The sequence below is a fragment of the Scatophagus argus genome, chromosome 20 (genome assembly GCF_020382885.2).
Source record: "Scatophagus argus isolate fScaArg1 chromosome 20, fScaArg1.pri, whole genome shotgun sequence".
In the NCBI taxonomy this organism is placed as follows: Eukaryota; Metazoa; Chordata; class Actinopteri; family Scatophagidae; genus Scatophagus; species Scatophagus argus.
In genome coordinates, this window is record NC_058512.1 from 14,133,926 (window position 1) to 14,144,977 (window position 11,052).

The 11,052-nt window shown below is 44.3% G+C and overlaps 1 protein-coding gene across 2 annotated transcripts; it reads left to right on the forward strand.

The window, feature by feature from the left end:
- Positions 1-510: 510 nt before the first annotated feature.
- pigo (phosphatidylinositol glycan anchor biosynthesis, class O) lies at positions 511-10,691 on the forward strand. Of its 2 annotated transcripts, none has more exons than XM_046375609.1 (11): positions 511-595; positions 1,011-1,489; positions 1,820-1,963; positions 2,110-2,233; positions 2,549-2,708; positions 5,045-5,227; positions 5,368-6,964; positions 7,087-7,290; positions 8,220-8,404; positions 8,614-8,684; positions 9,081-10,691. In XM_046375609.1, exons 2-11 carry the CDS (start codon positions 1,012-1,014, stop codon positions 9,208-9,210), a joined length of 3,276 nt encoding a protein of 1,091 aa, XP_046231565.1. In that variant the 5' UTR covers positions 511-595; position 1,011; the 3' UTR covers positions 9,211-10,691. The 2 variants fall into 2 exon arrangements, with proteins under 2 accessions (XP_046231565.1, XP_046231564.1); XM_046375608.1 differs by having other exon boundaries at positions 516-712.
- The last annotated feature ends 361 nt before the right edge of the window (positions 10,692-11,052 follow it).

Below are 11,052 nucleotides of genomic sequence, written 5' to 3' on the forward strand. Positions count from 1 at the left end.
AGAGTGAAACTGAAAAGGTTATTTATGATTATTGGAGAGCAACTAATAATCCTCTTTTCAACCATTCCTTTTTTACTCTTGTGGAAATTATAATTATCCACCAATGAGATGTTTTAAAAAAAGATTCTGTAAGTGATTATAATGAGAAACTGTCTCAAAATAACGACTTTGTATTCCAGATTAAGATTGTTAGCAGTACTTTGAGAAAGTCCTTTATTGTTTTAAGATGTCAAATCATTATTTTGAGGAACTATGTAATTCATTTATATGTTATTTTTAAATGACAGTCATTATCTCAACAACGTTTCCATTTTACTAACTTACAGGATCTATTTTTCATCATAATGGCAAAAATGGGTTTCCATAAGTTAGGCAAATTTAAGAGAAATATTGTTGGTTTTGTTTCACCTATTCTGTCCAACATCCAAAACCAAAAACGGTGCCTGAAAGTCCCAGATCAGGGCAACATTTTTTAAATTTAGTATGGTGTAACTTAGAAAAACGTCCGCCGTTTACTTCCGCCTTGTTGCACGTACGCTGAAGTTCCTAGCCGTCACCAGCCATCTAATCTCGTTGTACCGGTGTCCCAATGAAGGTGAGCGTGGTGTCGCGTCGTTCTCTGTTTACCTGAGACACCTGTGCCTGTGTTGTTAACGCACACATTCACGTCCGCCCTCCGGCCGAGAGAGGACGAATACCAGACTGCTACAAGGTCAGTGACAAGAACGAGACGAGCTAGCCGCAGCTAACTGCGTTAATTTAACTAACGTTTACGTTCTCCTCCTCTTAATATTAGCCAATAAACGTATCCTGTTACGTCTCAACAGCGCGAGGGGAACTTTTGGGTTTCTGTCGAGTTACACTTTACCCGTATTAGCTTCTCCGGTAGCAGGCGTTGTCCAGAGACAGCTGCTACTCTGACTTGATACCTTAGTGTGAAACAAAAAATTATATTACCTGTAACGTTGCTGCTGTCACCTGTGTGTGTTGGTGTCTATGTGTATGTTTAGGATGAAGGGGCTCCCGGTGCTGTCCCTGCTCCTTTGGATGTGTGCGGTTTACTTTGTGGGCATCTACCTGTTTGTGGGTGGATTCCTGTTAGTGAGGCTGGAAGTGAACAGGACCAGCACCTGCGGAGACGTGTTGCAGCCCGGAGAGGAGTCAGTGGACTTCTGCCGCGCCCAGCCGCGGTTCCGCAGGGCCGTGCTCCTCATCATTGACGCGCTAAAGATTGACTTCGCCCGGTTCGACCCCAACAACACGGCGCCCCGACCTTATGAGAACAAGCTGCCCGTGCTGGAGGAGACGGTCTCATTCAGGCCTTCTCACAGCCGCCTGTACCCTTTTCGTGCTGACCCACCCACGACCACCATGCAGAGGATCAAGGGGTTCACCACTGGCTCCTTACCTACTTTTGTGGATGTAGGTAATAATTTTGCATCCAGTGCCATTTTAGAGGACAACCTCATCCACCAGTTTGGACAAGTGGGTGAGTGGATCCAGTTGTGTCTGTGATACGCAGTGTGCTGTTTTACTTTCTATCACTTTTTACGTACCAAGGGGGCAGAAATTTCTGCTCATGATAAGAAGGCAATGTGCCAGTATGTTGTTAATATGTTGTAAAAGTCTGATATATCACAGTATTGGAAAAAGATAAACTTAAGACATTGGACAAGTTGCGTTTCCTGTTGTGAAAATTAGGGAGTTATATGACTGTGCAGATGTTTTGTACACTTTTGAAACAAAGGTGAAAATGTGCTGGATTAAACTAATGGTTTTGTCGCATCTGTTCATTTTAAATGTGGGCATCCAATCACAGGCAAGAGAGTGGTGTTCATGGGTGACGACACTTGGGAGAGTCTTTTTCCTAAGAGGTTCCACCGCTCTCTGCCTTTCCCTTCTTTTAATGTCAAGGATCTACACACTGTGGACAATGGGATCCTCCAGCACCTCTACACTACCAGTATGTATTTATTTGATATGATTTTTATTGTACCGTGATCATAAGTAGCTGACGTATTAATAGAGTGTAAAGCAGAGGGTTGTTTGGTCCCCTTGAACTTGCACTTCACATCTGTCGGTCTGTCACTTGCTGTTGTTTTTTGACAGTGGTTGGGGATGACTGGGATGTTCTGGTGGCTCATTTCCTTGGAGTGGATCACTGTGGTCACAGGTTTGGTCCCGACCACCCGGCCATGGCCGACAAGCTCACCCAGATGGATGGAGTCATCAGGTCAGACAACAGCTGCTGCTGTAAGCTTGTTTTACAGCAATCAGTCACCGTCATGTGCTGTCATAGTGCACCTGTATGACTGTAGATATGTCACATAGTTACACTGTTTATTGTAACAAAATAAGACAATAAATTTGACCTAAATTATAGAAAACAATACATAGTAAGGAAATTTAGTGGGAAAAGATTGTGCAGTGCGATGAGCCTTAATAAAATGAGCCAATCCACATTTGAGGAAACATGGATTCTATAGGCGGGAATCCTGATTAATCTCTTTACGACACCCTTTTGACCTTGCTCGTCCATTTCTTCCAGATCCGTGATGGACCGTTTGGAGAATGACACCCTCTTGGTGGTGATGGGAGATCATGGGATGACGGACACCGGAGATCATGGTGGAGAAAGTCAGAAGGAGACCGATGCGGCTATCTTCCTCTACAGTCCATCCCCTCTGTTTCCGACGCCACTCTCTCAGGTTAGTGTAGTGGCTGCCTTTTGTCACGATCGGCTTTAACACCGACACGACTGGTGTAATTATGCAAAAGAATCACAAAAGTTATTTTGTAATCAAGTTCTCATATGTCACTATGGACAATAGACAGCTTTATTCAACTTTTATGCTGTCCTTATCAGCTTCTATCAGAAATGAAAATGGTAGAAACATGTAAAACATACTGTGGTTATCACTAAAGCATAGTTCTACGTAAAGAAAATAAATAAGCATAATTAAATTATTCCTGGAACTCTAATTAAGTGTAAAACATAAGGTACTAACTGCCAGAAATGGGGGGTTTATAATCAGTTAAGACTAAAGACCCTCAATCCTGAAAAGTGTATGAGCTGTCCTGTTGCCTATGGGGGAAGCCGCGGCCTAGAGGCGGCTTGTGATCGGAGGGTCACCGGTTCGATTCCACCACCGGACAGGCAGGAAAAATTTGGGTGTGGTGGAGTGATTAATGCGAAAAATGCTCCCCCTTACATTAGCCGGCTGATGTGCCCTTGAGCAAGGCACCTAACCCCCCAATAGGGTGCTTGATGCTGCCCACTGCTCCTGTGTGTGTTTCACTGCATGTAATTTGCCGGGTGTTGCATGTGTGTGTTCAACTAAGGACGGGTCAAATGCAGAAGATGAATTCAGTGTGTGTATGTAAAAATATACAGTATATACTGTCAATAAAGCTGATTCTTCTTCTTCTTCTAAAAGAGATAAACTGTGATGATAAGAAAGTATAACAGAATAGTAATAAAAACTGTGATTTGTCGAGCACAGTCTTGGCTCAGTAAGACTGATTTTGCTGGTTGGCACATTTAACATCAGATGTCCTATCTTGTCTTTGTTAAATGCCAGAAATCTGTTAACTGGATGTAAATGAAATGCAGAGTGAGAGATGAACACTGATGAAAGTTTACAGAACAGACTCATTATATTACATTCATGATTGGCAGAAAGAAACATTTGACTCCTGGATCTTTTGAAAGAACATAAAATCCTATCAAACAACACATTCAGTCCACAAATGAGCTACTGAGGAACCAGAGGAAAATCCTGTGACTCTTTGCTTCTGTGTGCTTGCGTTTTTATGTTTCTTTCTATTTTACGAGCGAATATCCATTTAAATCATGTTCATCTCTTCAAATCAGTAGACTGTTTGCTGTATTATAAACATGACACATCAAACCATTGTGTGCATGATCGTCTCTGTTCACGGTCGGCTGTGCGGTTCCTCGAATCTGCTAAATTGATGGTGGCAGGTCGTCTCGGCCCTTTCAGGGATAAAAGTGGATCTCACACAAGATAAGTGAATGCTGATTTCCTAAATTTCAGCATAATTGGAACGTTACATAATCCATTGTGGGAAATCACAGGTTACACGAGTACTCAGAAATGGCACTTCTACGAGGAAAAGGGAGATAATTTGACATGGTGTCCTTTTAGAAACTCTCTTATTCAGCAATCAGTTGTTTTTCACAAGGACTAAACAAATCCAGCAATCTCACTTATATACGCCACTGCAATGGTGGGTTACATTTATTCAGAATCCGCTTGCAGTTCGAGGTCTACAGCGACTTCTGGAGAAATTTAAGCAGGTAGTCGTTGAAAAATCTCGGGTGGTTTCATCTATGCTTGTTGCAGTTGCGTGAGTATTAATCATAGGCAGTTAGCATGTTTGGAAGTGTAAAGATAAACTGCAGGCTCTTATCTTCTGAAAACAAAATCTCGATTTTCATGCTCATTAATGTCAGTCAGAGAGCATCTATCTAAAGTTTTTAAATTTTAGCCACTACAACATGCTGGTCACAACAAACCAATTAAGTGGCCGATTACAAAACCTTGAATGTATTGGAATAAACAGGTGCGTGTTTTTTTGCTTATGTTTTCAACTTTTCCTTTGTAAATGTCAAAAAACAGCTGGCACTTATATTGTTCTGACAACCTCACAGTATCCCCCAGGCGTACTAGTTGCATGCTGTTGTTACTTGCTTTTCACTTTAGTTTTAATTATTCCACTTGTGTCTGTGTCTACAAGGCAAAAAAAAAAAAAAACCTTCACACCCGGCTTACATCCCGACTCCCTTAGCAGCTCTTCTTCCCCTCTGCTCCTGTGGCCAGAACTAGTTCTTGGGGTTGAGTAATATCCCATGGCATTGTCATGTCACACATGTCATATGAAGCACTGCAGTGTCTGTGTGTGTGTTGCACTAAGAGGAAGATTGATCACACAGAGGATCTTCTTAAATGTTAGAACAGCCCTTTAAATGGCAGAGTAGTAATCTGACACAGCAGGCTTCTGTTTTGCTTCATGTTTATAGAGTGAACCGGATGTGGTGCCTCAGACAGACCTGGTGCCCACCCTGGCTCTGCTGCTGGGAGTTCCCATCCCCTACAGCAACGTGGGCCAGGTCCTCTTGCCTTTATTCCCCTCTCATAGGCAGTCGGGAGGCGCAGTTGGAGGTCTCAGCCAGCTGGAGGCACTATGGATCAATGCAAAACAGGTACTCTGCTCAGTAAAGAGCTGATTTTTTTTTTTTAAAAGTCTCCACACAGAAATCTCTTCATATTTCACGTATCCTGGAGCATGTTCAGTAATGTTGTTTAATTCATTTCGCCTCCTGTGACCATTCTGTTTCTGAAGGTCAACCGTTTCCTAGAGACTTACTCTGGCATGGCCAAAGACATCCCACCAGAGAGCCTGTCTCAATTGAAGGCTGAATTTTCCCACCTCTCCACTGAGTACCTCACCGCAGTTAAAGAGGGTCGGTCACCCTCTCCACAGCTGGCAGCCTCCCTGCAGGCCTACCTCACCTCTGTCAGAAACACCTGCCGAGCCACGTGGGCTCGATTCAACCCACTCAAAATGGCAGCAGGTCTAGCCATCCTAGCATTTGCCTGCCTAACGTGTTTCATTCTCTCTGAGCTGTCCCTTGTGCTGATCAGGGAAGGTGGTCCTGGACTGAAAGCCTCAGTTGTTGTGGCACTAACAGCGGGGGGTTGCGTGGCTGCTGGTCAGCTACTCGCACAGGGCTATGTAGAGGTAGCATGGTGCCTGGCAGCAGCTGCTCTCAGCTCTGAACTTCTTTTCCTCTGGAGGGCTCATCAGTCTAGAACTGTTACTGTGGCAAAGAATGGATTTAAAGCCCCAAAGCGCGTCAGCTGGCTGGCCCCACGTCGCCTCTTCGTCCCCCCTCTCTTGGTGTCGCTGCTCCGTTGTGCCTCCCTGCTATCGGATAGCTATGTGATCGCAGAAGGCCGTGCGGTGACCTTTCTGGTGCTCTCTCTGGCTCTCTACATTCCTATCCATCTCAACTGGGATGGCCTGCTCCTGCCCCCCAGCCATGACCCTTTTAAGGCTGCAGGGCTCCTGCCTTCTGCAGCTTTGTCCCCATCGACTGTGAGGAAAGAAAGCTGCACACTTGTAACCTGCTTAGGGCTCCTTGTTGGCAGCCTGTACTTCTCCCTCTCCTTCCATGGCTGTCGGGAAGAACAAGGCTCCTGCCAGCCGTCCCCGTTCCTCTCCCCTCTTTCCCGGTTACAAGACAACCAGTTGAAGAACCTCCACTACATCCTCTCTGTCTGCTCCCTGGGCTTGTGGACATATCTGCTGAGACGCTGCCTCCGCCACTATGGTAATCTGAACTCCTCAGGAGGGACGGTGTTCACAGCCCGCTGGATACTGCCACTGCTGTCCATGTGCCTGGGGCTCCACTGGGCTGTTAGTGCAACTCCAGAGGACAGTTTTAGGAATCTGGCTGAGCTGATCAGCCTGGCCCAGATAGCCCTCCCCAGGGCTGCCTTCTTTCTCCTAGGATTGGGGCTGCTGCTGATCTGGCTAGACCCTCTCACTGTGTTTGTGAAGACCAGGGCTGCAGCTACAGCCAGAGGTTCATCCCTGCCCCCTCCCCGCTACCGAGCGAGCACTGGCATCAGCCCCCAAGCCGAGTTGCACCACCTCATCCCCCAGATCTACCAGCGCATGCGTCGTTCCTTGGATGATGGAGAGCTGAGCAGAGGCAGTGAGGTGGCCAGTGGGCCCGCTGTGGAGGCCTATGGATTGGGAACTGTGTACTCTGCCCCTTTGCTGCTGTTTTGTGGCCTGCTGGGAATTGGTCTGCTGCTGTTGCACCCAGAGGGCATGGCGCTGTCTTTCCTCCTGCTGCTGCTTGAAATGGGAGCTCTGTTGCACATTCATGCCTCCTCCACTACCCTCAGTGGCCTGCATGGAGCATTTACTGGTGAGATTCTTTGAATCGTGCATCTTTTGTTTGTTTGGCCATTATGTCATGTTATTTCTGTCCATTATGTCATGTTTTTTCTGATTTTACTCCGCTCACCGACCTCCAATTGTTTTCTTCAGCTGACTTTAATGTGCCCTGGACTCCAGTGGTGCTGTGGTCTCTGGCTGCCACACAGTTCTTCCATGCCACAGGTCACCTCCCCACCTTCCCTTCCATCCAGTGGGGCGCTGCCTTCGTGGGATTCCCTGATGGACACACAGGCACCATCCTGCCTGCCTCACTGGTCACCCTCAACACTTTTGCCTCACACATCTTGTTCGCAGGTAATCATTAACAATGAGACAGCAATAAATGGATCAGTGAGTTTAATGGGATTACTGTAATAGGATTCTGCTGGGAGTATGAGAACATACTTTAAGCAACAAATCAAATAAAAGAAAGTCTATCCATCCATTTTCTATACCGCTTATCCATCAGGGTCACAGGGATGCTGGAGCCTATTCTAGCTGACTACAGGAAAGAGGCAGGGTACACCCTGGTCTGGTCGCCAGTCAGTCGCAGGGCTGACACACAAAGACAGACAACCACATGCTCACACACTCACACCTAGGGGCAATGTAGAGTAGCCAATTAGCCTAATGTGCATGGAGAACCCAGAGAAAACCCACGCAGGCACAGGGAGAACATGCAAACTCCACACAGAGAAGCCCACACCAGACTTGAACCTGAAACCCCCTTGCTGTGAGGCGACAGTGCTAACTACCGCATCACCATGCCATAAAAGAAAGTATCTTAAATATATTGAATATCTTGAATTTCCCTCGGTATCAATAAAGTATCTATCTATCTATCTATCTTCAAATTAAAAAAACAAAACAAACACAAAAATACAAGGTTCTAACATATGGTATACAATAAAGACTCTTGAATTTCATAAAATACACTCATCATGAGAAGCTGTGTTTACACCACCTTGACGTGCTAATCATGTATTTGGAGTTAAGGTGCAATTTTAAAGTTTTCATTGTTGTTATAATATATAGAATAAGTCTGATTGACTCCTAGAAAGGTGCTTTGTCAAGTGCACGTTTGTCATGCCAGAGATCTTAAGTTTAGTGCCAAGGTAGGCGCATTGAGACACACAAAAAGTATATATTATTTCGGGGAATGTCGAAACTGAGAATGCACAGAATTAATGTAAAAGAGAGTTGGTAATTGCTGACTATTTGTGTCCATGTCCCATTGCCTTCAGTGGGTTGTCCTCTGCTGCTGTTCTGGCCTCTGGTGTGTGAAGTACGCGGCAGCAGGGGAGGAAAAGCTTGTGGGGATGAAGGAGAGGACGCTGTGATGGAGATGAGACTGAGGGAAAACCCCCAGCAGTTCAGCTCTGCCCTTCTGCAACTCTCAGCACGCTACCTCTTTATTCTTGGGGCACAGGTACAAACATTAAATGCTTTTGTTCGACCTGCACAGACTCAGACTTGCTTAATTATCTTCTTTTACCTATCTTTGTTTGATCACCAGTCTAAATCATTTAATTCAATGTCGGATTTATAACCTGGAATTAAGTCCCACTTTGTTCAGTGTGCACCCCTCTTCCCCAGTCCATCACTCCACTGAGTGAGTATCTGTGTATCTTTTCACAGGTCTTCGCTTCAGTCTGTGCAGCTGCTATTCTCAGGAGACACCTAATGGTGTGGAAGGTTTTTGCACCCAAGTAAGTTGCCTGAAATGATGTTCCACTTCACACAGACTCACTAACAGTAAAGGCTTTTGAGGATATGTAACTGCCAATCTGCTCTACCTGGGCTGTTCAGTGAACGCACAGTAGTGAAGCTCTGCGCTTCTGTGAGTGACCGCTGTAAGAGATACATATTTACATCTGCTCATCAGGAGGAATGCCTACCTTTATTTTTTTTTTATTGATGTTATTCAGCTTATGAACAAAAGATTGACAGATTTATAGAACAACTATCTGGATAAGATGTGCTATATTGTCATGTTATGAAATTTAAATTACAACGAACATTTTAAGGTTTGAAAAAGTTGGACTCTCAGTTGGAATTTGTGTCCTTCATCCATCCTTACAGGCTCCTCTATCTTCTCCTTTCAGGTTAATGTTCGAGGCCTCAGGGTTCCTGGTGAGCAGCGTGTCACTGCTGATCGGGGTCACACTGGTTCTGAGAGTAGACATGGCTGTGGGCAGCTGGTTTAAGAGACTCGTTCCTGATGCATCCAGGTAGCGGCGGCGCTGCTGCTGCTGCTACTGCTTCTGCTTTACCACAGATGCCCACCAGGGCTCACTGTGCTACACAGAAAATGGACACGGTGGTCACTGAAAAGTTTTTATATGAACTCACAAAGAAACATTGTTATCTGTGTCTAGCATAAAGATCCCCACAAGCATGTCCTGTGAGGTTACCTCTCTACGGTAACTCTTTTTAGGGCCATGTTGTGCATTGCGACACTGAGGCCCATGTCATTTTCAGCCAGAGGGACTTCAGGGACCGACCGGACTCTGAGTATCTGGAGTTACTTTTTACAATGATGAGATAGCAAAGTTGAAGGATTTTGGGGTTCAAGAGAAAACACCAGTGTCTGAATGTTTCTCCTAATCTCCTGTTTTCTAACTTAGGATGTATGTATGGATAAAGCCCTCCAAGCAGTCATGCAAGTGGTTTGTAGTGGAGCAGTCAGAAATCTTCTCTTAAAACACACAGTAAACTGTTTACACTGGCTACATGACTGTCACAGCTGGCCAGGAACTGCAGCATTCGTGTATGTGCGCAGCAAAGTGGTTGATTTAACAGTTAAATGTTATGAGGAAAGAAAAAGAAACATAAAAGAAAACCCTGACTGTGAAATGTACATTTCAGCCATTTAGCTGATCCTTTACAACAGTGATTTACAATCTGTGACCCTTCAGCTACAGCATGACCACTTTAAAGCCAGTCTGCCACCTGAGGTCCAGAGCTGCTTCATGATAAACTCTGAAACAGGTCTACTCTGTTTGGTGAAATCCATCCAAGTGCATTACAGCATGTCTGTCATCTGTGTGTCTGCTGGAGGAACTTTTCCTGTTTTTGTATCTTTTATATTTTCAAAGTGTTGAAATAACCAGCCAATCTGGTTACTGCCAACTCATATTAGTACTACCATTCTGGGTATTTAATCTGTCATGCTCTTTTTGTTTTATGGGTTCTGATTCCTAACTCCAATGATTTATAATCCAGATTGTTTTAATCGCTGATGATTCTTTTCTTCTTTTTTTTTTAAATCATAAATGAAACTTTTGTCTTAATTAGGCCTTGAATGCACCCCGTTTCCAGATTAGGTGCCTAGCTTTAAGTAATGCCTTTTTTATGTCATTCAGTTGACAGCAGGACATCCAGAAACACTGTTGGTTAATTTATTCGTACAGGACGTCTGAGTCAGTGTTCGGTGTAAGATCTGTTACTGTTCTGCAGCTGTAGTCAGCAGCTGAAGCTCATTAGCTAATGCATGATAACGAAGTTGTTGAGCTCAGGTTGAATTAGCTACAGTGCAATGGTACTGCATTTCTCAGGCTGACTGGTCATTTACAGCAGCTCGTGATGGTTTGGCTAGGTTGTATGATGACTGGACGCTTTTTTTTTCTGTTCTAAAACGTTTAATATATAAATAACTGATTAATTATGCTGATTTTTACATTCTGATGAATAATAAAACTTTTTTTTACATAACATCTTTGCCTCATGGTAGTTTTGATATAAGGATATAAGATTTATTCCCTGAGGTGATTTTGATCCATGTTTCAAATTGAGGATTATTTATTGTTGCATTGCAATCTATTTATACAGTGCGCAGAAGTAGTATTTAATGTTTTGTCTATCGATCCGAGGGCTTGATGGAGGAGATGGATAGTGCCATACATTTTTATGGCCCTTCGGTAAAGGTTCTTCATTCATTATTCACCCGGGCTTTTCCACATTTCCAGTTCCCATAACTCCTAAAAGTCGTCAAACATATCACATGTACAAACAGGCAAAGGTAAAGACAGGTTACTTCATCTGCTCATTTTCATTGATGTGTGTGGGTAAACTGCA